At 45.0% G+C, this 26,658-nt stretch overlaps 4 protein-coding genes across 7 annotated transcripts in view; 2 read left to right on the plus strand and 2 right to left on the minus strand.

The window, feature by feature from the left end:
• Nucleotides 1–464: 464 nt before the first annotated feature.
• LOC128771167 (patatin-like phospholipase domain-containing protein 2) lies at nt 465–4,067 on the minus strand. The gene is made up of 10 exons (XM_053886353.1): nt 3,881–4,067; nt 3,092–3,324; nt 2,663–2,728; nt 2,393–2,602; nt 1,319–1,379; nt 1,122–1,259; nt 963–1,005; nt 864–908; nt 702–806; nt 465–618 (listed from the first exon to the last, which is right to left on the minus strand). The coding sequence occupies exons 1-10, from the start codon at nt 4,065–4,067 to the stop codon at nt 540–542; spliced, it is 1,167 nt and encodes a 388-aa protein (XP_053742328.1). The 3' UTR covers nt 465–539.
• Nucleotides 4,068–4,275: 208 nt separating this feature from the next.
• Nucleotides 4,276–6,864, plus strand: si:dkey-10o6.2 (uncharacterized protein LOC100124608 homolog). 2 transcript variants are annotated; one of them, XM_053885888.1, is made up of 7 exons: nt 4,276–4,437; nt 4,747–4,871; nt 4,986–5,052; nt 5,594–5,738; nt 5,821–5,963; nt 6,063–6,173; nt 6,398–6,864. In XM_053885888.1, exons 1-7 carry the CDS (start codon nt 4,285–4,287, stop codon nt 6,575–6,577), a joined length of 924 nt encoding a protein of 307 aa, XP_053741863.1. In that variant the 5' UTR covers nt 4,276–4,284; the 3' UTR covers nt 6,578–6,864. The 2 variants fall into 2 exon arrangements, with proteins under 2 accessions (XP_053741863.1, XP_053741862.1); XM_053885887.1 differs by having other exon boundaries at nt 5,821–6,173.
• A 648-nt stretch (nt 6,865–7,512) lies between these two features.
• On the minus strand, nt 7,513–16,387 carry LOC128770362 (nucleobindin-2-like). Of its 3 annotated transcripts, XM_053884712.1 has the most exons (15): nt 15,922–16,387; nt 15,569–15,696; nt 14,176–14,240; nt 13,722–13,850; nt 11,996–12,103; nt 11,786–11,918; nt 11,611–11,717; nt 11,301–11,486; nt 11,154–11,244; nt 11,035–11,093; nt 9,962–10,054; nt 9,769–9,858; nt 9,537–9,707; nt 8,536–8,590; nt 7,513–8,339 (listed from the first exon to the last, which is right to left on the minus strand). In XM_053884712.1, the coding sequence occupies exons 4-15, from the start codon at nt 13,848–13,850 to the stop codon at nt 8,239–8,241; spliced, it is 1,323 nt and encodes a 440-aa protein (XP_053740687.1). In that variant the 5' UTR covers nt 14,176–14,240; nt 15,569–15,696; nt 15,922–16,387; the 3' UTR covers nt 7,513–8,238. The 3 variants fall into 3 exon arrangements, with proteins under 3 accessions (XP_053740687.1, XP_053740688.1, XP_053740689.1); XM_053884713.1 differs by lacking the exons at nt 15,569–15,696; nt 15,922–16,387 and having other exon boundaries at nt 14,176–14,307; XM_053884714.1 differs by lacking the exons at nt 15,569–15,696; nt 15,922–16,387 and having other exon boundaries at nt 7,513–8,336.
• pik3c2a (phosphatidylinositol-4-phosphate 3-kinase, catalytic subunit type 2 alpha) overlaps nt 15,413–26,658 on the plus strand; it is a 34,129-nt gene continuing 22,883 nt past the window's right edge. The window contains exons 1-2 of the mRNA XM_053884711.1: nt 15,413–15,518; nt 21,544–22,745. Coding sequence (XP_053740686.1) covers nt 21,624–22,745 — 1,122 coding nt within the window. The 5' untranslated portion in view covers nt 15,413–15,518; nt 21,544–21,623. The remainder of the gene's footprint in view (nt 15,519–21,543; nt 22,746–26,658) is intronic.

Consider the following 26,658-nt stretch of genomic DNA (forward strand, 5'->3'; position numbering starts at 1 on the left):
AAGAAAAAAATGATTAAGAAAGTGATGCTGCCCCAACAATAAAATTGTTCATGAAAGCACCTTTGAACCACTTTTGAGCAAACATTGGAACATTGTATGATGATACTTTTATTTACGCTTTACTCATATCTTCTTTGGAGTTTAAATATATAATTTTTATTTCATGATATTTAGACATAGTTTTATTATATTTATTTTATTCAGAATCTTTTTCAGTTTTTCCAATTTTCTCAGCAGTTTGCATCAAGTGTATTTTTTTTCTTTAGTAAATTTGATGAACATGACTTGCACCTGGTTCTGCTGCTGGTGGGACTTTTCTATGACAAATATCTTTGTGATGGTCACATGGTTTGATGTCATTTCACTAGGTTTTGGTTCAGAACCCCTGGTTTCGAGGAACTTCAGCCTCAGAAGGCGTCCGCTCATTCCTGGGTGCCCCCTGCTGTTGCCCTCTGACCCTCAGCTGACCCCACAATGGCTTCATCAGACCTGGAGACGGGTGCAAGGTCCATCCTGAGGTCCCATGGGGCGTGAGGGCGTTAGGAGGGAGGCGGCTCTGGGGAGCCGCAGAGATGCAGCTCTGAGAGGAGACTCGCACACCTGCGCACTCGTGTGGCTCTGCAAGTGACACACACACACAGACACAGGTGAGGACCTGAGCAGGGTCCAGGAGCTGAAGAAGCACAGCAGGAGCTCAGTACACTTCCTGATCGTCCTCATCCACCATGGCCTTCCTGTACAATTCTCCCGCCAAGTCCTTGACCCAGGTCATGTCCCGGGGCACACCAGGGATCCAGTCCGTCAACCTGGAACCAGAACAGATGCCGACTCTGATGGATGAACCCGCAGGGGTCAGGCCTCACCTCTGGGCCAGCGAGCGCGGGGAGGCGGTGGGTTCTTCAGCGGGGCTCCACAGGTAGGACGTCACCCTGAGGGGCAGCAGGTGGCTGACCTGAGACAGCAGGCCCCTAGATGTGGGGCTCTCTCGACAGGCCGCGCAAAGCGCTGTCATGGGTGAGAGAAGGTCGAAAATCACTTTCAGTGTTTCACTAAAGCGCAGCCAAACAATCTCACGGACAGCTCCCGGCAGCTCTGGACAGAGATCGCCTATTCAGGCTCACCTCTCTGGAGTCCCACCGGAAGGTTCTGGATCAGCTGCGGGTTCAGCCAGCCGTGCTCCTCCGCCTCCGGACTCGTCCTCTCTCTGTCACAGCAAGCGGCTTCCAGACTTCTGTGAGGACTTCCGCTGCTGATGAGATCTTTGTCGGGGGGCTGAGTCAGCATTTCAGAGACTCATGAGCCATTATTTGCGTCTTACTGTTTCGCAGGAGGAAGCGAAGGGCATCTTTGTAGCCGTTGTTGCAGATCTCAGCCATCACCTGCAGCACACGACCGTGACCAGAAGGTGGCAGCAAATCCAACTCAAGTTCAGTTTTCTAGTTCTTTCAGGGTAATATTTACCAAAACTCGAAACCATTGTACTGTTTCTTTTTTCGATTTAAAATTAATTCATCAGAACTTCTCCTGCTTTCAAAAATGTAGTCTTATTGAACTAAACGTTGCCGTTCACAAACGACCCTTTCGTATCGTTTAAAAAACGAATAAAAATGAATAAACTCTAAACAAATAAATAGCAACAATAAAGCAAGTAGGTTCCACTGAGCGATCAATAAACACGAAGGTGCAAAGGACACGACCTCATTGCAAGAAAAAGAAAAGGAACATTTTAATACAAAATCAAAAACCAAAAACACCAGTTCTCAATTAAAAGTCGAAATAAAAAAGTGAAATGCAGCCAAATCACTACAGTTTGTTAAATGAGTTCTAAAGAAATTTCCCCCCAAATTTAGGAGATACAAAACATCTGTCAGCCACCGAATAATTTCTGATAACTGAAGTTATTTATTTATATTAAATATTTAACAAATTCTGCCAAAAAAAAGCATTTAACTATGAAGAATTAACCGATTTATATTTGCATTTACACACTTATAAACAGGTTTATCACTAGTTTAAAACATTTTAAAATATGTTTTTTTCATTTTCATTTTCATTCTACATCTGCGTTTCTACTTGTTTACAGACCACATGCAGCTGCGGCCATCAAGGCTCAGAGCTCCCTCTACAGGAGAGTGAGTGAACGTGCGATGGAAAAACCAAAGCGCTATACGACTGGCTGCTGCCTGGTCAGGAACTGTATTCAAACTTAAAAGTTGAGGAAACTTTTCAGGCCAGTCAAGTAGAACAGTCATCCATCAGAGTGGGGGTTTTGCAGTTTATAGAAACTCAGGTCTCTAAGCAGAGGTGAAGGGAAGCGAAGAGGAGAGTGCAGACAGGGTGGAACACGTCAGAGCCATCTAAACAACGTGCTCTCGAGTGTTGACGGTCTCACCTCAGGCTCGGGCGGGAAGAAGGTGTTGGTCACGCGGTACAGGTTGGCGGCGTTCACCTGGATGCTAACGTTGTTGAAACGCACCGCGCGCAGGTTGAGCGCGCTCGCAGGAGGGCAGAGGTCGCTGTCCCCGGCGTAGGCTGAGACGGTGACGGTGTTCTTCTGGCCGCAGCGCGGCAGGTTGTCGCTGACTGCACCGTCCACATAGTGCTGCTCATGAGACTCAGATGTTGACGCCAGTCACGTCCCAGTGCGTCCGGCTCAACTCACCACGCCGCGGTACGTCGGTGGGATGACGCCGCAGTAGAGCGGGACGAAGCAGCTGCAGATGAGAGCCTGAAGGTCAAACACTTTCATCAGTGTCAAGCTCAGCACTCGGGGGCCAAACATGACCGCCAGTGGATTATACGAGGCCCACTGGAGTTTCATACTGATTTAAAGTGTACTTTTTTCCTACGCAAGTTTATCTTTGTTTAACAATTTAACTTCCTTCTGATGTCATCAATAACAACCATACAGTTTTGCATAGCAAATATTAGAGGACGACAGTTTAAGAGACTAAAGTTTTAGACTAAAACCGATGCACAAAACTGTTGGTCACCTTTTTATGTTGCAGCATTGCAGCTACCCAAATGTTTTCCTCATCAACGTTCATGTTAAAGATGCTTTGGAGTAAGGATAAAAACATCAGCGGTTGACCTGAATGAGATCCTCCCTGTTCTCGAACTCAGACACCAGGACGTTCTTGCCGTCGGACACTCGAGTCAGGGACACGCACAGCTTCCCCGAGACTCGGACGTGGGCGTCGTCAGGGAGGCTTTTCAAAATGGAGTCCTGGACTATCTGCATCAGCTTGTAGGTCGGGTGCAAGGGTCCCAGTTTATGCCTCCTGGCCTCCCTGGCCATAAACATCAGGTCGCCACAGCATTTCTCTGCAAAGCAAGCGGCGGAGGAGATTTACTGAAGATGAGTCGAGTTCAGGTTTGGGTTTCGATTTAAAGCTCAGTTGTGAGTCAGAGCTGAAAATAGATGAGCTATTACATCTATCGACGTTATCTCCTCATGCAGATAACTCAGGGAACATGATAGGAAACTACACTTAGAACCACACAGGGACAGTCACAGTGACAACAAATCAACCTGCTGTTTTTATATCTAGCAGCTAGGAAATACACAGTCTTGGATTAATAGAAATGTTTTCACATTTTTTATGGAGATTGAAAACTGAAAGGGAGAAACAACTAGAATTATTGTGCATTTACAGTGACATTTTGAGCACAAAATCACAATAATTGAGCAAATAAAAAAGGATTTTTACAGTATAATGAAATATATTTCAAAATAATCAATGCGTTTATTATTATTATTTTTTGTTTAATATATTCATACATGTCAAATATGCAACTACTACTACGAAGGCTGTATCTATAATGGCACTTGCAGATCGAGTTTGACTCTTCTTGACGGCGGGTCCGGTGGCCGACTCACCCAGAGAGATGCCCGCGCAGAGGACGGCGGCCGTCAGCGCTCCAGCCGAGGCTCCGTACAGCTTGTAGGCGCTCTGGATGAGACGCGGGAATCTCTCCAGGATGCAACTGCTGGCGCCAACGTAGTAAATTCCCATAAACCCGCATCCTGCGAACGAGATGCTCCACTCTTTCTTCAAGTCAAACATCTTTTTAATGTCCCCTTTGGACGGGAGAAAGCGGGAGTTTGACCCGGAGGCGTGGCCACATCACCTGGACACGCCCTCAAAGGTGCAGAGCGAAGCAGTTTATTGGCCATCCTGGCGCATCGGCATCTCGCCCCTGATTGGCTGAAGGGCGTCACATGACGCCTACAAAGTCCTGCCGCGAGTTCAGCTGACGTCTGTTTAACTCTGGAGCTGCGACATGGAGATTCCGGTGCTGGACTTCAGCGTCTTCCAGCTCGGAGTGGAAGATGTTTCGGACCAGGCGCTGCAGAAGCTGTGTGCGGAGATCAAAGCTGCTTTCACTGAAGTCGGATTTGTGTTTCTGAAAAACACCGGCGTTTCTCAGGGGGAGGTGAGTCCGCGCGCGCGAGCCTCAGCTGCGCGCCACTACACGGTGTAAATAGTTCACAAATCCTGCGCAAATGTTAAAAAAAGTTTAGCAACATTTGAGTTTGAGTGTTTCATCGTCTTCTTTGCCTTAAATGTCCAAAGTCTCCAGGTCGAGTTGCTCATTATGTCTAAGTTGACCTCATTTTATTCACCCAACAGACATGTAAACAAACATTTTCACGTTAACAATGATCACTTTGTTTTTCGTTACGAGCTTCGGTGCGATCAATACAGTGTGACTTGATGACAAACAATATGGCGGCGGTCCCAGGTGGACGCTGTGATGGTCGAGTCCATGAAGTTCTTCCTCCTGCCTGATGACCAGAAACGAGCCTTCAGCAGGAACAGCTTCCCCAACAACGCGAACCACGGCTGGGTGTCCCTGGAGTTGGAACGGTAGCACTGAACCGTCCTCTTCCCGGAGTCCGGTTCTCATCCGTCTGTCTGTCTGTCTGTCTGTCTGTCTGTCTGTCTGTCTGTCTGTCTGTCTGTCTGTCCTGGCTGTTCCAGGTTAAACCCTCAACGACCCGGCGACCTGAAGGAGGCCTTCAACGCGGCGTCCTTCCATCCAGATATAGTAACTAAAATTTGCCCCTTCACCTTCTAGTGTCCACTGTTGAACGAAATGATGTTTAGGTGCGGGAGAGCATTGGTGTTTTGGGTCACTGTGAAAACGTGGCCCGACTGTGACCTGGCCTAGATGAAACTTAAACCTGGTTTAGAGTCTGAGAGACTCGTGCAGGTTCATACTGTCAGAGAGTTGCACTCACTGTGACTCAGTTGTTCCTGTTTGTGAACAAAGATGATTCACTTCCTGTTTGGCAACGACTGATATTCAGATTTGTGGAGTTGTTTGACTTGCAAAGTGTATCCTGGTGGATACAAAACTCAGAACACGTGACGAAGAATGACATTTCTATAAGCTGTCTGGGACAGAGTCTTCTCAACTACGATACGTGTTAGATAGAAGTGAAGACCTCCAGCTTTATAGTCCTGGTTCTGAGGGAGGGAGTCAGAAGTTTTTCCACGTCTGTTCTGTGAAGAATCTGCTGACCTGGGGTCATGACCCCGGTTCATGAGGAAGTCAGCAGACCGGGTTAATCAGTCATCCTGCCTAGAAATGGCCGTCACCGGAGTTCCAGAAGGTCCAGACGTCATTCTTCCAGAAGTGTACGGAGCTGAGCCTGCGGGTGCTGAGAGTGATGGCCCTCAGTCTGGACCTGCACCCCAGCGTCTTCCTTGATGCTCACAGACTCATTGGAAGTGAGTTGTGGTGCAAACCAAGTCCAGACTGTAATGTTGTTTACAATGAAGCGAATTCTCATGGTGTTGGGGTTTCACCTAGCGGACAAGAACGGCACCACCCTGCGCAGCCTCTTTTACCCGCCGCTGAAGAGCGAGGAGGCAAAGGAGGGGCAGCTGAGATGTGGAGAGCACTCCGACTACGGCAGCATCACGCTGTTGTTTCAGAGCGCGGAAGGTCTCCAGGTGGTCGCTCACCTCTGGCGTCCCTCAGAGTCCCGTTCTAGCTCCTCTTCGCTTGTAAACGTTGTGATTAAACACGATTTAATTGTGTGTCCGATTCAGGTGCGTCATCGTTCAGGTGAGTTCGTCTCTGCCCCCATGGTCCCCGGAGCAGTTCTGGTCAACATCGCCGACCTGATGCAGCGCTGGACCAGCGACACGTTTGTCTCCGTGGTGCGTGAGAGAGCTAGTGACCCGCAGAGCTAGAAGCTAGAAGTCCATTTATTTATTTAGTTATTTTTTTTATATGCATATAAATTTCAGGGCCTTTCGGTTTATGTCTCTGATAGTCACCTTTTGCATTTGAGTCGATAAGCGAGTGGTTTTCCTTCTGTAAATGTGCACTTCAGCCACCAACCCTGACACACACTGACACTCTGCTCTGGCCCGTCTCTCAGCTCCACCGGGTTCTGCTGCCCCCTGCTGGTGACGACAGCACTCGTCAGTCCCTGGCCTATTTCCTGCAGCCAGATGACAGCGCTCTGATCACCTGCTGTGACGGGTCCAACAAGTATCCTCCGGTCAAGTCAGGTGACTACCTGACCCAGAGATTTCTCAGTTCCTACGGACACAAATGAACCCAAAGGTTTTTGTTGAAGAAAACTGACCGAGGTACGACGGCACGAATTATAATGACCTCATCAAGACTCAACTCTGGGGTCGGAGTGAACCGTTCTGCATATTTGGCTGTCCTCTGGGCACTCTGGTTTCCTCCCACCTTCACCAAAACATGCAGAGGTTGATTGATGACTCTAAATTGTCCATAGGAGTGGGTGTCTCCATCTGTCCTGTGGTGGACTTGACGCCTGACTGGGGTGGCCCCTGCCTCTTGCCCTATGTAGCAGGGGCCACCCCTAAACCCCACAACAGGAAATCATTAAAATTCACTTGTTTTATTCCGTCTCCCCTCGTGTTCATTTGAGTCTGCGTGAAGTGTTGTATTGCAGTAAATGGTTCAGGGGTCACTCCAGGGGCATTTCTAACCCTTGGAAGCACTTTTGCCTGAATTTTTAAGAGGGAGGTTTTAAATCCGACAGCCTTGTTTTAAAGCTAAAGTTATTTTTGCATTTGAGAAGAATCATGATAAATTGGCATAACCTGAGCAAGGATGCAAAGATTAGTAAATCAGATTTAAGCATTTAATTTACCAAACTGAAGTCAGTTAGCTGTTAAAAGAAATGATACTTTACACTCGACTATTAAATTCAACTTAAAAAAGAAAGAAAAGTTATTTGATAAAAACTATTAAGGAATTACAGGAAATTCTCAAACATAGATTAGGAAAAGACTTTCTGATAACAAGGCAAAATCCATGTTTATTATGTGAATTAAAAAGTAAACAAATATGTGAAATGTGTTAAAAGATGGGGGTTATGGTTATTAAAATGTGTACTTTTGTGACTGCTGAGTAAACAAGAGGATAAAAAGTTTTGACGCTGAAGTGGCCTCAAGAGGAGTAAGTTACAATACAGTACCGATGCATGGTCAACAATTTCACAATAAAACACTCAGGTTATATTAGAAACATTCTCTTTATTATCCACCTCTCACATGGTGACGACTCAGGAGTCCAGACTGACAAAATAAATACTTCACATCGCAGTCCAGACCTCTGTGGCACTTGAGAATCAAGAATGAAGTCTGTCTCTCACACACACACAAACAGGACGCACACACACATCACAATAACATTAAATAATTCTTGAAAATCCAGCTCATGTTAAAGTTTGGCATGTTCATACTTGGTAGGATTTATCTTAAATACATTTACCAGAAAATATTTCAACTTCCTCTTTTAGAATCATAATTTTTCAGTCTCCTCGGGTTTTTTTACACACCAAGTCATAATAACGTCGCCACCTGCGGGTCAAACTACAGTGCAGTCACGCCTCACTGCAGTAGAGATTGTTATCGCTCTGAGAGAGCTGATGTGTAGCAGATAGTTGAGACTGAAATTCAAATGCCTCTTAGTACAGAGGAGTTCTGTGTTTATCTTGTGGGCTTATATACGAGTACAGCATTTGGCCAAAACATTATGATCACCACCGGTTGTGTACATATCCCATTTGATTGGCAGCTAAAGATGGATTAATAAAAATTGCACTGCAAGTATAAAGAAAGACGACAGCTTCAGTTTGCATGGGTGGCGGCAAAACTGCTCCCGGAGTCTTGTTTGATTGACAGATGAGCTCAAGTAGTAGTGAGACACACACACACACACACACGCCAGTGTCAGAGGTTAGGACAGGCCAGACACCGGAACACCCTGCTGAGGCTGGTTGTTAGGCAGCGGCTGACTGTGGAGACCTGGTGGTGGGTCACTTGCTGCAGCGCCACCTACTGGAAACAAACAGAGAAGAACTCTTGAGTCTGAAAATTAGTGTAATATGGTGGTGTGGTTCAGTGGGCCTCAGCAGCAGAGAGTGGGTGAGCTGAGGGGTCACGCCCCCGGCGCATCCTGGTTTGAGAACAACTCATTTGACAGATATCTAACTGTCTAAACACCAGATATTTCTGAGATGGGATTCACACTCACGCTGGACTTTAGCCGTCTGTTTCTGAGCCTGTAGTTGCTCCATTTGCTGAGCAGCCTGTGGAAAACAGAAAACATAAGAACACACAAACAGCCATCGTCGTGTGCTGATTCATATCCTCGAATTATCAATGTTGTCTTTTTCTTTTTATTAGTCTAAAAATCTCAAATAAAAATGTGACTGACCATTTCTTACATGAAACATAACAGATATTTCATTATTAAGGCTAATTGTTCTAGTTTTATTATCATGTATTTTCTGTCTGTTACCTGCGTACTGTCTGACTTCCAGTTGTAATTTGTACTTTAACTTAATTGTTTAAGTCTTGCAGAGGTATGAAGTATTGTTTCAGAGCAGAAGTTGCACATTTACTTGGAATAAAAATACAAATTGTGCAGTGATGGAAAAAAGTTTTCGACCCCTTCAAATTTGACACAATCACAAATATTATCATGAAATATTAGTGTGTCAAGAGGTGTGGCTGCATTATACATGCACAAAGAAATACAAATATTTATTTGGTTATTGTTTTTAACAAAACTAACATTGAATTATTGACAGTTTCATTATGTCAGTTCTAAACATTGTCAGTCTCAAAGTCAACAAATAACAGTGTGTTCAAAACTGAACAAAAAAACAATATCAAATTAATATTTATGAGGCCTGTCAACCTTTTTTTCCACCACTGTATTTGATTCACAAAAAGATGGGCAAATGTGTATATTTATTGGGAGTAATAATTAACAACAATAATGTAGTTACCATCTAAAATATGGAAATAGGCCCTTTAAATAACAAAGGAAAACAAAACACAAGTGCAAAAGTATTAAAGAAAGATGGAAGAGAAAATAAAAATAAAGTACAGTTAAAAGTAACTTATAAATATGTCAAAAATATAAAATACATTTTAACATTAGTTGGAATAATGATCAGGTCAGAATCATACAGTGACAGCTGCAGTGAAGGCCTACTGCCACTAGAGGCGGTAGAGCACCCCGCTCACCTGCTTCAGGTCCAGTTTCTGAGCGTCCAGCTCCTCCTGACGCTTCTCCAGCTCTGCTCTCTGCTTCTGCAGCTCAGACGTCCTCCGGTGGAGCTCGTGCTCCGCTCGCGCCAGCTGCTGCTCGTAGTCTCTCAGCTCCTGCTCCGTGAACACTGGGTTCCGCTCTATGGTCTGGCACACTCACGTCTCAGTCACGTCCGGACCTTTCCCTGGGATGAAGCCACGTCCTCACCTCCCACTCTTCCTTCTCCCGGAAGTCGGCCCTCTGCGTCGCCGCTAAGAACTCGCTTTGTGACACCAGCCTGTCCTTGTTGGTGTCGATCTGGAAGCACACGGCAGACTTTGATGGCAGGACGACCGGGGCCACGCCAGGTGGTTCTGGTCCAGGCAAAGCCGCGAGGCTGACACAGAGAGTGGCAGGTCACCTCACTCATGACGTGCTCTCGCATCCGCAGCCTCTCCTCCTCCATCTCCACCATGTCGTCCTCCTCGTTCTTGGAGTTGTAGACCTTCTCCAGCTGGAACACACAAACTGACGTTCAGAACTGCTGAGAAAATACTGAGAAACACAAGCGCTCAAATAGTAGGGAAGGGAAGGTGGTGGAGTTACTGCAGTTCTATTCAGAGCTCGTGTCATAGTTGTCATGGCAACACATGAAGCAGTATAAGAACTGCAGTAAAACAGCTGTTTACATCTGAAGCATTCAAGTATAGTATAAATTAAAGTAGTGTGAAGTGATCACTCCAGTAGAAGGTAGTCTCAACTGTAGTAGTGGTATTACATTACATTCATTATAAGGTGGATGAAGAGAGCAGTAATTTAAGTAGGAGTTGGTCGTAGTGATCGCAGTAGTGGTATTACAATGAAGTATACGTTGTAGTAGAAGCGGAATTCTTTGTAGTAGCTGTCATTAAATGTTGAGTTGTTGGAGTAGATGTGGTAGACATTGAAGTATTGGGAGTAGAATTTCACAAGTATCAGTCGCAGTATGAGCAGTACAAGTGGCATGTATAACACTAGTATATAGGCGTGATACCATAGCTTGAAGTAGAGGCAGCACAAATATTATAATCCATAGTATTACATTGTTGTTGGAACAAGAAGTGGCTCAAATAGAAGTAGCAGGAAGCAGTAGTGATAATAGATGTTAGATATAGTAGATGATATAGCGGTTGAAGCAGGCTGTAGTAGAGAAAGTATTGGGAGTTGACATCGTGGAAGTAGAAGTATAAACTGTAGTAGTGGTAATAGGTGTTGGGTGACAATACTGAGGTCATAAACAAAGTGATAGAAGTGGTGAAGGGCAATATGGCAGGGGTGGCTTTGGTACCACCAGCTGCAGCTGTGATGGCAGTAGTAGAAACTTGCTGACACAGCTGTGGGTGTCACTGCGGCACCCGCAGAGGTGGTGGTCAGAGCAGCGACTTATTTTCCTAATCCGACTCTGGAGTCCAGACTGACGTGGTGGATACACGAGTGTGTGGGCGTGTCGAGTACCTCCTTGGTGAAGAGGGCCTCCAGCTCGCTCTCGTCGAAGAAGCCGTCCCCGTTCGTGTCTGCCAGACGACACACACATCAGCCCCGTGCTCTTCAAGGCTCCTCACATCAGAGCTTACCATGCATTTTAAAGAAGGTCTTGGGCTCGAAGTAGTCCGGGTCCAAGCCATCGGTCTCCTGCCAGACCTCCTTCAGCTGGTCCTCGCTGCCCTGCACACAAGCCTTCAGTATGACACAGAGCAGGAGATGTTTGTCAGGAGACTTACGGGATGGTTGACTTTGGCGTGGTCGGCGTGCTTCCTCCTCATCTCCTCGTAGCGCTGCTGCTCCTTCTTGCGCTCCTCCTCGCTCATGCTCTTCAGGCGCTCCCGCCGCTCGTGCTCCTTCATCATCTCGTACTTCTTGAACTCATCGTGCCGGTCCTGGTCGTAGTTCTCCAGGTCGCTGGTGGCCTTTGATGGAGAGGGTCACTTTCACTTGAGATCAACTTGAGATGCAGATGTCTGAGAACCAGCTCAGCATGTTCTCCATGAGAATTTCTCCAGCTCATCTTGCTGCGTGTGTTTGTGCGAGTACCGTTTTGATCAGCCGGTCCAGGTCGGACACCTCAAAGGTGTGTGGGTTGGAGTGGTTGAGATGCTCGAACTGTCTCAGCAGCGCCTGGTGCTCTCTGGTCCACCCAGCTTCAGAGACAAGATTCACACCATGACACCACATCTGCTGTGATCTCTGGGCGCGTGTGCGTCTTTACCGTGGCCTTCCTGGATGTTGTGCTTGGCTTTGATCAGCATGCGCAATCGGCTCATCTCCTGCCGCTTCAGCTCGTCCAGCTTGGTCCGAAGGTTCTTGTGGACAAAGTCCAGCTCTTTCAATAGTTTGCCTTGCTGCAACCAGGGGAACCACAAGTCAATACCACTCACACGGTGATGCAAGAATGCAGCGCTGCGCGCGCCGCTCTCACCTTGATGTCCTCCATGTCTGTGTTTCTCAGCTTCTCTGCAAAGTGCTCGTCTTTCTCCAGGTTCTCAATGACCTCACGGAGGTAGCGGTCGTAGTGCAGCCCTGTTTCCTAGAGAAGCAACTCAACGTTCATTCTGATATTTATACAGGAATAAATCATTTCAATAATTCTATATAGATACCGCTACAACTATTCAAATTTGCGAGGCTCTTTTTAGGATGCCTCCGGAGCACCACCCCAGTGAGGAGGCCCCGGGACACAGCCAGCACACGCTGAACTCAGCTGATCTGGGAACACCTCAGCGGTCCCATAGAAGAGCTGGAGGAAAGGCTGCTGCCGCCTCAATGGAGCAATGGAAGACGGACAGTTCAATTTGGAAAGGTCACTCATTTAATTGAATATCAACTGTTGCAGTACGTTATGGAAACCCTTCCGAGCCGTAGAAAATGTGATCAAATACAGTGATGCCTCGGAACACACGTGGTTCTCCATCCTGAAATCTTAGAGGTCTTAGATCATCAATATTCCGGTTAGCTACAACATTTCTCTTTTTATTTGAATTGAATCAACTTTTAAAAATGATTCTTTGTGCTTGCCTTTTTTCCTTCTTCTGAGGTCGAGGGCTGGTTCACATCTGTTGAACAACTCTGTTTACGAAAGCAGCGACTCACGCTGTGGTTGTGCAACGCGCCCCGGACTCTGCCGCTCACTTACAGGAACACAAATTGTGCAAGAACTGGTCAAATGTCTTCCTAGAGCCTCACTATAGCTCGCTGTTCTGTCCAGGCTTGCGACTCTGGAATCAACTTCCTGTCCACGCTAACAATGGAAAGTCCTCCATCTAGATCCTCCACTAGTCACAGCTTCATGTCCTCCTCCATCATGGGCCTCATTGGTCGTCTTCTTCTCCTTCGTCTCCTGTGTTCTTGAGCCGTCTCTGTCTCTCCTCTCCACAAACCATCTGTGCTCCCGAACTTCTCCACTGAAGGACTCATTTCTGATCTGGTCCTTTCTCCCATTGACAACCTCAGTGTCCTCACCTCTGACTCCTCAGTCTCTAAACATCACCAATGACCTCTATTGTTCTCCAGAAGCTTCAGTCTTGACATCAAAGTCTTTTCCACCCCAGCTGCACTCTCTTCTTCACTAACTTCACCTGGCTTGATTGCAACAAAAGCACATGAATACAGAAAGAAGGTTGGAGCTATGTGTGTGTTATCATGGCAGATATGGATGACAAGACATAAAGATCTGCTTTGTGAGCATCACTGTTCTTGATTCAAAATCTGTGAAAATGAGTGTCTCCTTCAATATTTCAGTCTCATTCAGAATTAGTAAACTCCGAGTCAGCATAACAGATAGCACACGTATCTCTATGTTTAGTGTCAACATAGAAATCAACCTCCTCCATCATCACCTCATAAAACACACTCATTAAACACACATCCGCTTCCCATGTTTTATAGAATCCTGCTGCACCAAATCCCCCCATTTTTAGGGCGACACCTTTAATCTCTAGTCAGATAACAGCCTCTATATTGGTGCAGGCCGTGTAAAATGACTGGGTGGGCCAAATTTGGCCCCCAGGCCTTGAGTTTGACACCAAGAACAAATAGTTTGCTCCTCAGCTGTTGCCTGAGTTTCACTTACACGGTGAAGTATTCATTTTAAGTCAATAGTATCTAACATGAGCGTCAGATCGTTCACCATCACGATGGTGACTCACCCCTATCTCCGGAGCTTCTGCTTCATCCTCTCCAGGTTTACTCTGGTCCACATTGATGGGCACCGACTGGACACAGAGCCACACGCTCAGCACCGTCACAGCACAATAACACCTGCCACATCTCGCCATCTGATGAAACACAAAAGAACGCTGAATTAAAATCCATCTCTGAATGAGTGAAGATGTTGTGATATTATTGATCAGTGACATAAATGAGATCTCTCGCAAATGAGTGATTTATTTCCGGCATGTTCTGGCCTAGTTGTAGTGACTCAGATTTAGCGAATTTATAAACAGTTTCCAGTGAAGTAAGACGTGTAATCTGTGCAGAACACACATCGTAAACACACAAACGTGAGCGGCCATTGATGCGACTCCTCCTGAAATACTCCATTATACTCAACAGATGAGTGTAAATACCGAACAAACCTTGAATAAATGCGATAATACTCACTTTAAAGAGGTTTCTTCCCTTCTCCGCACCGCTATACGACACTGGCCTGTCACAGCAACAACCTGCTGTTAGCGAGAGAGGAGGTGGTCAGTGGTTACCTTAGCAACGCCCCGCCTTCCCGCAACATGATTGGCTTTTACGAACAGTCACGTCAACGTCCCACTGGTCAGTGCAGCTGTCAGTTCAATATGTCAATAAAGCGGACGGTGCGTTGGGCGAAACTGTACGTGGCGCTCCGCTAACGGGGGACAAGGGCGAGGTCCTTGTCGGACAGAGAGAGATAACATTTTTACTTTGTCTTAAAAGACAATCACATTCAAGTGAAGTTTATATCGTAAAATAGAGTCAATAAAACATGATGGATGTGTTTAAACATGCTAGTAAAACATGCACCTGTTGTGTTGGTCTCTACATATAAAAATGAACTGCCACCACATTTAACTCAACAGTTAATAAGTAGAAAAGTACTTTGCGGTTTTCACTGAATGTATGAAATTCACATTTTTTTCACCTTAATGAAGAGGAAAGATTACATTTGAAATATCCGATCTTCATCCACAAATGTTCCACTATTTTACACAGTCAAAGAACCGACAAATGGCCATTCTCTCCTGTTATGAGTTACAACTTTTTCAGTTTCCCCATTATAGAATTTATGGTATTGTGACCCAAAAGGCCTTTGGCACTGTATTTGTATAAATTCATAAAGTCCAAGGCATCTCTGCAATAAAGATAATAAAATATGGAGGATTATAAGACGCTCAATGGTTTTTATTTTTCCTTTGGTATAACAATAATATTCTGTTTTATTTTAGACGAAGTGTAGCTTAAATATTCCTTCCATTAAAACCGTCGAATTCTTCCACATATGTCACTTAAAAACACCAAACCAACCAAACAAAAAACATACACAGTTCTGTTAAAATAACTTCACACAAACTTACTTCACAACGGTGTTAAGAAAATATATATTTTTGTTTGTTTTAACATGTGTGTGTCTGTGGAGGAATTGACTTAATCATTGCTATTTTTTATACCTAACTGGGGACATTTACCAGTGAGAAGTAAGTAACATGTGAATTGTCAAGTAAAAAAAATACATTTTAGGGATTTTTCTTTGGAAGTAGCCTATTCGTTCATCGTTAAATGTGTTGATGATTCATGTTTTGTTGAAGGATGACGTCATGTTTGGGCAGTTGCCTCTTGTGCCCGCACGATGGCGCCACTCCTCCTCTTCACCGTCGAGCCCCGGACCCCGACAGGAACTGACGTCTCCTCCAGAGCAAGTGGACGGAAAAATGCAGCTGCAGGAAAAATGTCTCCAAAGCCTTCACCGCTGAGAGGTGAGTGAGTTACTATCCCGACTCCAAGTGTCTTGAGCGTGGAGCTTTACCTCCGAACTTGGCTGTTATCTGCGTCGCTTGCTGCGTTGTAGTCCGGAAGTTTCGCCTTTGGTGAACGCGACATTTCCTCCTTGTCGTGGGGCAGAAGCCGAATACTTTTCACGGTGAAATCAGAGTCCTGCAAACAAGCCAACTGTCATGTAAGTTATGGAAACTGAATACGAAACGTGCCTCTTTGAAACAAAGCTGTGTGTTTGTGGGGTCCGCGGTCCTAGCCGCTAAGTTAGCATCCAACAAACAAAGTTTACACTGCGTCTGAACTCTTCAGCAGCTCCGCCAAGTTCGACCGGCAAAATCGTTCACATTAAAAAAGGAATAGCTAACGAGGGAATTCGACACTCACCGATGTTTCATCTTAGTATCCGTTTCTTGAAGCTGCAAATAATCACAACTGACGAAGACATCATTTGATATCAGCTGAGCGCCTGTTAGCCTCCTAGCTTCTTTTGTAAACAACAAAGTTGAACACTTAGTTTTCACAAAAGCTCACGTTGCAATAGCGTTAAATTAATATTGCATCGCTATATCTATATGTACAGCAGCGTCTCCGTCTGTTTTCGGGATTCACTTGACTTAAAACTCTGAACTTAATCTCAACTCACCGATTGTTAGCACTTACTGTGGCGATATTTACACTAATAATGCCACGTTTGTAGTGCATAATAATAATAATGCATAATAATACATGGTCTAAATAATGTGTACTTTATTAAACACTCATACAAAAGAATAAGTGACGATGTGCCAAAGACAGCATTATACTATTATTGCATTTTTTTCCCCCTTAGACTCGGTCCTTCTGGTTTGTTTACCCTGTTTCATTCCCAAAACAGTCACGGAACACTCGAATGTCTTTGTTGCTCCACAATCAAAGCGGAACATTGCGTCATGTGTTAATCATTGGTCCGGGGTCCAACAACTTTCTGACAGCGTAAAGTCATCAGAATTACCATGACTTGTTGGGGGAAAAAAAATCAAAGACCTCAAAAGGCTCTTTGTCGTTGTTTTCTCTTAAATGAAGCAGATGCGTGACTGTGATCGCATACTTGCCTGGAGTGACCAACTCTTGGAAAGTGTAATGGATCAATGTGATTCACATCGGTGTTGTATTAGTTAACAGATCTTGAACGTTTCAGAGTCTCTCAGTCTCCAATAGTAAATCATTGCTATAATCACTTGGTTATCACAGGGTCATATTCTGTGATAATTAGACACTACTTTGCGCAGCAAAACGGTGCGAAGGATACCGAGCATCGCGCACTAATGGGTGCGTCTCTTCTGTCAGCCAATAGTGAAATAAAAAGTAAAATTCCCATAAGCTGCAGAACACCATTATATAATGAAAAATGTTACACAAACTGATCTTCTCACGATATTACCACCTTTCCAAAGTTTGGATCCACCTTCTCATTCAGTGTTTTTCTTTATCTTTACAACCTCCTACATTGCAGATACAGACTGAAGACATCAAAGCAAGGAAAAAAAGTTTAATAAATCTAAATATGTTTTATATTTTTGAAAATAGCCACCATTTGCTTTGTTGACTGCTGCAAATCCTTGGCCTTCAACATGAGCTTTATGATTGAGTCACCTGAAAATCTAAAATATCAAACATGTGATCACACTTTTTTTGTTTACTACATAATTCCATATGTGTTCATTCGTTACTCTGATCTTCAAACCATGAAAATAAAGAACCATTTCATGAGAAGGTGAGTCCAAACTCTGGACTGGTTGAGTATATGTGGTGTCTAGATTACCGTTCAAGATAAATGAGAGAGCATGCTCCTGGGCTTTCACCCAACATAGCGGTCAAAATTCCAGTAAAGGGCGCCCCTATACTTCTAAAGCATTGGGGAGAAACCTGCGTGTGCCAATGTATCGATCCCAAATTTGAATGCATTATCTTCCTGCACCCATACACATCATTACTTTCTTCTCTTAACCATGGTTACCTGTTCAGGCCAGCAATATTAGCGTTCCCAGAACTAGCAGGTACATTAACTATGATAACCTGTTAGATTAAATTGATATAAAATGGACAGAAAGTGGATGTGTATTATCTTTACATCCATTAAGGGCTTAAATCCCGGTGAGGTGTTTGTTCATCAGTAAGAAGACATGTTTGTGTGCTGCCATGACAACCCACATTTCTCCATTGTGGGAAGAACAAAGGCAGTGTGGTCTAATTTCATCTCATGTGATTAGGACATTGGACTGTTGTGTTGCCACTCACCCTAAAATGCTACCTTTTTAATAGGCTTTGACGGATCAGGAAGTGGTTCCTAAATGAGTGGTAGCAGCAATTGTCCCTGCAGGAACTTACCTTTGAGTCTCACTGTGACAATACAGAACTTTATTGGCCCATTCATGACCAGTCATGTTAACCATTGATCTTTATCATGTGGCAGTTGTGTAATTCCCACAAGAAAGGGCCGGTGTTGACCTCTTAATTTGATTCTTTATCGTAATTAATTGGGGCTCTGGCCTCTGGGTGGACCTCAGTCTGGAGACTCTGCGTCTCTTTGTTTGTTTACATGTGTGGCTCTTTAGACCCACATCTGACCCTTTGTTCCTCACCCTCTGTTGTGAGTGAATGAATGAGGAAAATATTTTAATATTGTGTAGTTTCTCTCCACCCCCCACCTGTTCCCCAACGTCATCCGGAATCCAGTCCCAGTACTTTCATTTTTTAATCTTCCGAGCATCATAAAAAAAAACTAACAGATCCCAACTCAGTTCTGGTTACTTATTTTCTTTGTCCAGAAATGTTGTGCATCTGCGTGCAAAGTGCAGCACTCAGCGTTTAGTTAGAAGATTAAATATTAAGTATAAAAAAACTATCAGGCTCTTATTCATCAGAATAATATTCAGTGAAATCCCCAAATGCATTTCATGTTCGTGCAACATTCTTCATAGATTTCCCCGCAGGCTGGCGGCTCGGATAGCAGTTGTCTCCTGAATACTTTAAGAGTGCAGACTCACCAACAGCTTCAGTGTTTGTTCTCTGCGAGGAGCCGAGATCTTGAAGGTTATTTGGTTTGGGTGTGCAGTGGGACAGGTATCGATAAGAGAGACCGTTGTTGTTCCAGGATAAGAGACCTGGATACAGTAGTGACGATACAGTTGGAACATGTCGTTCCGTCTCTTGCAGCAGCCAGCAGGGCCTTCAGAAATGGCTAAAAATGCAAATGATGTTTAGTTGTGACACCGGCTCAGTCAGATTGTGCTGCCAGGAGATAGATTTATTTCAAAGTGTGATCCCTTTTCTCTATTGAGGTTTTTACACTATGGTAGTGGTTTATTGACAAAGCATTTTTGAGACGATACAAAGTGCTTGGCCAGAATAATCAAAATGGCTTAGCCCCTTTTGTTGACTGCATCAGTCAAAGTCTGCTAAGCTTAGTCCTGAAAACAATGGCAACAGGGTTGCACAATAAGGTTTACTTTCACTTTCTGCTTCTGCTTTCATGCTCTGCCCACTTCCCCTCTGCACACTGAGGCAGCTGATGACTGATATAACAGTGGTGATCACAGATTTTCTATGAATTATATTACTGAATTGACCGTTACTGTAAAATGCTGTAATTTTTCACCACATTTCGGTTCTCTGCAGTGTGATATTTATATCATGGGATTCTGCTGTATTTTTTTTTTTGAACCGTAAGTGAGAACATATTTCCTAATAGAGCTAGTGTGGTCCTCTTAGGTGCCATGACTGCACTGTGTTTGATGCTACATATGTCACCTGAAACATGCTGCCTGGAACGCAGTGAAGTTGCCGTCCCAAACCTTGCATAACCTGACAAAGACAGTGGTGACAATTACTCGCCAAAGTTGAACCCCTGCATTTGTACATGGTGCAGAAACTTGTCATCGCAGCAGTTTCTCTGTCTTCTTCAAAGTATTTGTCTGGGATCTATGTATTTTAGTAGATGCCAAATAGCACCTGCCTAAGAGCCCTCCAGTGAGGCCCTATTTTTTATGCTTTAGTATATAGATGTGAACTAGGAGCGGCGCTTAGCATTGCTTACATGGGCTCGTAGAAGTTCACTGACTAGGTCACAGACATATTAGTGGCAGAGTTTTTGGCTTTAAATCAAACCAGAATGGTGACTTTCACCTCCAACTGTAGCCGGTCTGTTTGGATCAGTGAGACTTTACTCGGGCATTTAGCACTTGTCAGTCGTTTAACCTCTTAATCACCTGGCTGAAGCTGCTCTATGACTCCACCAAACCCGTCTGTGAGACCCTCATCTCTTGAAGCCGCTGATGTTAGTACAGCTGATGCGACAATCTTGAACCCAGGCGCGAAGCGATGGAGAAACGGCTGGGGGAAGCGAGGAGCAGTGGGCTTGCTTAGTTTGCCAAATTCCTCAGCTCCACAATAGTGCTACGCTGACTTGAGCCCCAGCACAGCCAGCCTTCTCCACCACAATGGGAGACGGGGGCCGACTCAGGAGTGGCCGCTGACGCCTGGGGAGAGAAGGAACTCACTCAACCCTGTGATCGTTTGATGAATGGTTGCTTTGAGAAGCGCCTGTGTCATTTTGGGACCACAAAACACTTGTCGCCGCATTGTTTTCTTGTGGAGTCATGGTGCTGCCCCGTGTCACGCCAGATTAACTCTTAAGTCGTGGTAAACTAGGAATTGGATTGTGCATTCTTGGCTGTTGGTTCAGCACATGTGAGGTGTTTCTTGGCACGGGGGCGATGGGTGTGTCCATGGAGTTCGATTAAGATAGGTGTGGTGGGAAGTGCCCAAAGAAGATCGAGTCTGTCAGTTTTATTTTGAGGTTAAATTATTGTTGCATGGGATGGCCAGTGAGAACATGGTCGATAAGTCCATATTTTGATAGACGTGAAGAATGGCCCCTGATAATAGGAATTGCCCTGTGCTGACCAGTCATGTTACAGGACTATAGGTAAGTTAGGTTCAGGTAGACGTGCGGTAGCATCCTGTAGCAGCCTGCTAACCTCTCAGTTCAAATGAAACCCCTTTGTTGCTTTGCGTTACGGAACAGCAGCGACTCCACATAGCGCTCAGACAGAAGCATTTTGGAGCAGAGTGCCTGTTGGAACCTGAAGCCTCCCGGGAACATCAGTTTTTCAAAATGAACGTTAACACCTTATTCTTGCTATAAGAGAGAAATTCAAATTTATCTAGGCAGACTAGGCTAGCGAGATAATCTGTTGAAGCTACCATTCTTTTGCCTTGTGGCTGCCCATCCAGCTGAGCCAGGTTTAGACGACTTCTCCCACAACCCACATCTATTGAAAGACGATGATGCTAGCAAAAATCTCAATCTTTCAGTCTTGAAATTGTGATTATTTAAAATAAAGTATTCTTTTTTAACTGTAAAAGCACAAGTCTTCCACTGTCAAAATAGAAGCTGAGAAATATAACCTAGTATTAGACTGAGTAAATAAAACATTTCAAATGAACACTGGCTGTGGTTTGAGGTAGTGCAAGTTATCAGGCGTCTGGTCCAAACAAGTGCAACAACACGGACCACAGCGCACCACATGACTTGATTTGTGTTTAAATTATAGGTCATGGATTGGCTTTCCCATGTTCTGTGCCTGACCCAGTTTCTTCCCAGTGCAAGAATGAACATGTTATTGGCTTCTGTTAATCTGCCCCGATGTAAGTCAATAGCAACGCAGGACCATAGTTAGTCATGATGTGAGTGGCAGATTTAACATAGTAGCTCCTGCTCCGCACTGCTGTACGTCCATAGAGGAAGAGAAATGTGGTTTTGGTCTTTCGTTTTGGACACCTGTGCAGGGTTTACAACACTTCACATGACAACACATGTCACGCTAACCTCTCCAGGGTGCTTTAGCCGGTGCTGACAAGTTTGAAGTGGCGTACTTGTGTTGCAACAAAGCTTGGTGATTTAAGTCTGTAGGTGTTTGCTGTCTGAGCTCGTCTGTTGTCTAATTTTCTTTCTGACTCTTGCAGGTGTTTAGAGGTTTCCTCACCATTCTTTGAGCACCGCTGATGTAAAACCCATTTGCCCATGGCACCCTTGAGTTGACAGAATGGCCCAGATATCAAGTGGAAATGGGTTCAAGCTGGATGTCCCCCAGCCAAAGGGGACGGTGGGTAAAGAGGAGGCCCTGCGCATGGAGGAAGAGGCTTTAGCCAAATTGCAAAGAGAGAAGCGACACACTCCTTCGGCCTCTCCATCTTTGGCCCCCGCTGTGTCCTCGTCCTCCAAACCAAACGTCTCCAAGTCTTCCGCTGCTGCCCCTCGACCTTTGCCCTCCTCCAGCAGACCAGAGAAGGACCTCATTGTCTTCCCTGAGACCAAGAAACAGGCAGAGAAGGATGAATTCAGGGACATCGATTTGGACAAGCTGACCAACGAGGAACTAGAAAAGCTCCTCCTTGATGAAAACTTTGGGGCCAACAGCAAGGTCTCGCGTCCGTCGTCGCTACTCGGATTTAACCTCAGCGCTTCCTACCCAGGGGGCCACTCATCTCCTTTCCACAGCTGGACGCCTGTGCTGTCAACCACCACAAACTCCAGCACGTCCACTCCTACACATCAGCCGAACTCACTGTTCTCTTCCACCCCGTTTCCCAAACCTGGCACTTTTCAGAACGGCTTCAGTCCCGCGATGTCACCGTTCATGACTCTTCCGGCGCAGCAGCCTTCGTTCATGGCCTTCACTCCTATCCAGCCCCCTGCTGCCGCCATGGTTTTCCCGCAGCCAGCCGTGGATCCAGAGATGGCAAAGCTCTTCGACAAGATTGCCAGCACCTCGGAATACTTGAAGAACGGTAAATCATCAAGCACTGACTCTCCAGACCAATCCCTGGAACCTCATCCTCCATTGGTGCAGCCAGCCGTGATGGAATCCTCCAGCATCAGTCGCTTTGAATGGCTGGACCTGGACCCGCTTACCAAACGCAAGGCTGACGGTGAGGGGGCTTCGGCCGAATCACCAGCCCCAGCAGAGACTGTTGTCGCAGGACCTGCCGGAGATCCCTGGGATGCGGTCCTGGAGACCAAGGGAAACGGCGACAGAAGTAGTCCAAAGCAAGACGTGAAGACTGTTCGATCGCCGCTCAGGAAGTCGTCGTCGGGAGCTGCTGTCACAAGGAGTCATTCACTCAACATCCCCGGAACCTCCTCCCAGCACAAACCAAACAATCAGGTGAGAGTGCACAGTCAAGTTACAAGACTGGATGTTGCTTTTTCAGCTTGGAGTCCGTTCTCTGTGAGTGATTAGCCTACAAGATTACACATTAGCCTCTGAGGGTGCCTGTCATGCGACGTGACACGCAGGTACTGTCAACAGCCGACAGCTGGAGCGTGTTGTTGACATACTGATAATGATGGAAAAAAGGGGCGTTCTGGTTTGAAATAATTTAAAATCATCATTAAATATAATCGTCAAATGATAAAAATATATAACTGTCCATCAGATTAGGATTATAAAACAAGACGAACCTCTGTCGCTCAAATCTGATCTTTGTTTGCAGCCAGGATTTTAGCACGTGACCCTAAGAGACTAAACAAACTTCTTCATATTTCAGTTTGCTTTGTTAGCTGGTTTGTTTGTGTGTGCTGATTTGCTTTATGAATAGTTTAAATGGTAGATGTGGGACAGCGCTTTGAGCGAAGTGCCGCCATGTGCTTGTATGGCGAATCCGATAGACCATCTGTCACTTGATGGAAGTTTCCTGTCAAATATCGGGATAACAGAGTCTGTTGTGACATGCAAAACCTCCAGTTTCATATTTTAGGAATTTTAGTGAAGCCAGGCTGATCAACTTAAACAAGCGAAAGATCAACACTTCAACTTCTAATATTGAATTCAGCATTTGTTTACATTCTTCAGTCGCTACAGTGTTTGCAACCTGAAAAGGAGCTGCAACATGAAGTGAAAGACAATTTAAAGTGGGTTTGATGGGTCTTTATCTTTCTGTCCTGTGGAATGTCTGTTCCAGCTAATCCGGGTAAACATTTTCGTCTCCACTTGTTTTGTCTGGGTTCAGTCCTGTCCCTGTAATGCGAGCTGTGGAGACCAGCAGTCCCTCGTCTATGGTTCTGTACCTCGGCAACGCTCATTACAGTATATTTGCAGGTTTCGACATTGTGATAATGGTTGTTGTCCTCCGCCGGTGCACTCCGCCCGCAGTCAGCATTCTGATAAGCAGGTCTCCACAGGCCTCTTTGTCTCCCCTCTGCTGTACATCGACTACAGACCTCGCTGAGAAACTGCTCCACTGATCCTGCCCCTGTGGTTAATGCCTCTCACAGCCTGCGTGTATGAAGGGAAACATTTGTCCGTCTTGCTCTGAAGTGATGTTTCTCTACTTGTGTATTTCGACGCCTCTGTTTGTTGTGGTTGGCGCCTGTGTCCTGCTTGATGTGGTTGCGGCTGCTGAAGGCTGTGAAATGGAACAAATGAAGAGTGGACGTGGCTGTTGTTTTATTTTGTGATGACAGTTCACAGAGAAGTTGCAAGTGAAAAAACAACTCAAGCTCTTAGTTGAATCAGAATCAGTATCCCCTTGGACTGCAGGAAGATAGCTAACCAGCAAAGACCTCTCCAGCAAGGAAGTCGAGTGACCACTTAATGTCCCCCCAACCTTCTTATGATCCATGTTTGGGCTACACTGGTTGTTTTAGACAGTTGTTAGCTTAACTACGCAGCTATTAGCTCCACACTGAGAAGTTCTCAGTCTGTTAGCAACATCCAAAATTGTCATCTTCAGGCGGGGTCAAACCGAAGGCTCCAAAAGGGGAGAGGAAGAATGATGAACCATGGAGAAAAACTTAATAAAAAAAAAAAACTCAGTTTCTCCACCAATTTGTTTTGGAAAATAAAAATGCGGTCTGAATAATTGATAAGCTGCTTTTCAATTGTAGCCATCACGACGACGAGACAAACTGCAATGCTGGCGCCGGTTCTGTTGGATAAATGGATGAGTCTAACTGCTGGCAGGTCAAATGCATCAGCATCACTTTGGATTTTGACATCTTGGTGGAATAAATGGCCAAAAAATGACCCTGATTCCACTCTACATACAGAGCAAGCCATATTTAGCAATTCACTTCATTGTTATCTGGTCGGCTGTCGGAGGTTTATTTTCATAGCCCAGCTGCTCGGCTACAGTTGCACTTTTTATCACTGGATTTGTTCTTGTCAGAAATCAGTGTTTTTGGTTCAGTTTTATTGACTTGTTAATGGTCGCTCATTAACTCTTGTTAAATCTTTCCATGTTTTGGACCAGCTTGCTGTTTAAAATTAAAACTTCAAAGGTGGAGAGTTGGGGATTTGTGCTGAAAATAATAGGCGTGGATCGTGTTAAAAAGCTTTTGGCCAGGAGGGTCATTTTAGTTCCCAGTGCCAGCAATCCATATGTTTGTCTAGCAAAGGTACAACAATCAATGCGGGTAACTGACCAGGCCTCCGGCGTCGAACCTTTCAGACTGTGACATTGTCTGTCGTTTGGTGAACTGTGCAAAGATGCAGGCTTGAGAGACGGAACAAAATGACACGCTCAGAAGCACCAGACCAGAGTGATTTGCATAGCACAGCTGAATGCTAACGCTCCATTTACCACAGATCTGAAGTAGATTTCCGCCCTCACTTGTTGTGGGAGGTTGGAAACCTGAGAAAACAGTGTTTCCGTTCATTTACATTTTTGAAGATTTGAGGTGGTGGTTAAAGTTTCATGGGAAAAAGGAGGAAGGTTGCTTGTTCCTTGCTTGATGTTGATGATGATTTATTGTTATATGTCTTGGACGGATTGGCTCTTTCCTCTGTGTTAAGGTTACGGGTTACGGCCCATAGTGAGGCCTGAAGGGCTGCTACTTGTTTTATTGTTAGCTAGCTAGTCTTTTAAGACATTATAAAGAGCATGGTTCACGTTTCTTTGTGTTCTGGCTTGCTGATTATTAACTGTAGAGATATTTAAAGTCGGTTAAGTTTCATCACAGGAGACAATGTCAGCTGTTTAGTGCGCCAGTTCTGCACACTCAGCATATTTGGCCTCTTGTGGGAATGTGTTTGCTCTCCAACTGTGTTTCTATCTCTGCATCAAGCTCAACCGTATATTCTTGTTGGCATTCCTCCTCGTCACTGTGGACGATAAGCTCTGCACCAGCTTTCTCTGCACTGGACACATAACACAGCTGTGTTAATGTGAGACCCGTTGGCCCAGGAACTGGCAGGTCGAGGAAGTGAACATTGTGTTTTGAAGCTCCGTAAGTGCTGGGATTTGACACAGATTCCTGGTAACAGTGTGAGTCAGTTGGCTAATATCTCCCCTGACCTTTGACTTGTTTACTGGTGGAATACAGTGGACGTCTTGTGGACGGTGGAGTGAAGCCGATACAGGCAAGATGCAATATGGAAATCCAGCTGGATGTGGTGACTTCTTGGAGAAAGCTGACGCTTGATAGACTTGATAGTCGTGTCCACCCTGGTCAACATTTCACGAGCCAGGAGTTTCAAACGGATCTCTGAGAGTGGGAAGTTGGTCACTTCCTGATAGAAAGAGGAAGCTTCTGTGTGTTGAGCTCAGCGACTGCAACTCTGATGTAATTCACTCTTACTGATGTTGCATGTTGGCCATTCTCTCGAATTTCTCGAGAAATGTTTCTGATGAACCAATCACAATTTTTGATGACTATTTACTTCTGGAATTGGCAGGTTCAACTCAATCTCAATGATGTGTGTTGTCGTCTTGTCCTGTGGTAATTTTGCATATGCCATTTAGATGCCAGCTACTTTTGTAGTACTCTGAGTGGCGTTCCAAATATCATAGACGATGTTATTGTCAACATGCTTTTGGTAATAGTGTGATTTCATTTGGCTATCTGGAAAATAATCCTACAAAACTATGAAACGTGGAGACCGCTTCAGAGGTCGCCATATGTGGTGGGTCGTCATCACGGCCAAGGAGGTTGTTTAGATTTTACTTGACTGATTCCCACAGGGAATAGTACTTGGAAGGACGTCTGGTTTTGAGTCAAATACAAAGTGATTTAAGCCATTGCCTTCTTGTTCTGTTAGGTCATGATTCACTGGGTTGTGGCTTCATCTTCAACTTGCT

This window comes from Synchiropus splendidus, chromosome 14 (assembly GCF_027744825.2).
Source record: "Synchiropus splendidus isolate RoL2022-P1 chromosome 14, RoL_Sspl_1.0, whole genome shotgun sequence".
Taxonomy (NCBI): domain Eukaryota; kingdom Metazoa; phylum Chordata; class Actinopteri; order Syngnathiformes; family Callionymidae; genus Synchiropus; species Synchiropus splendidus.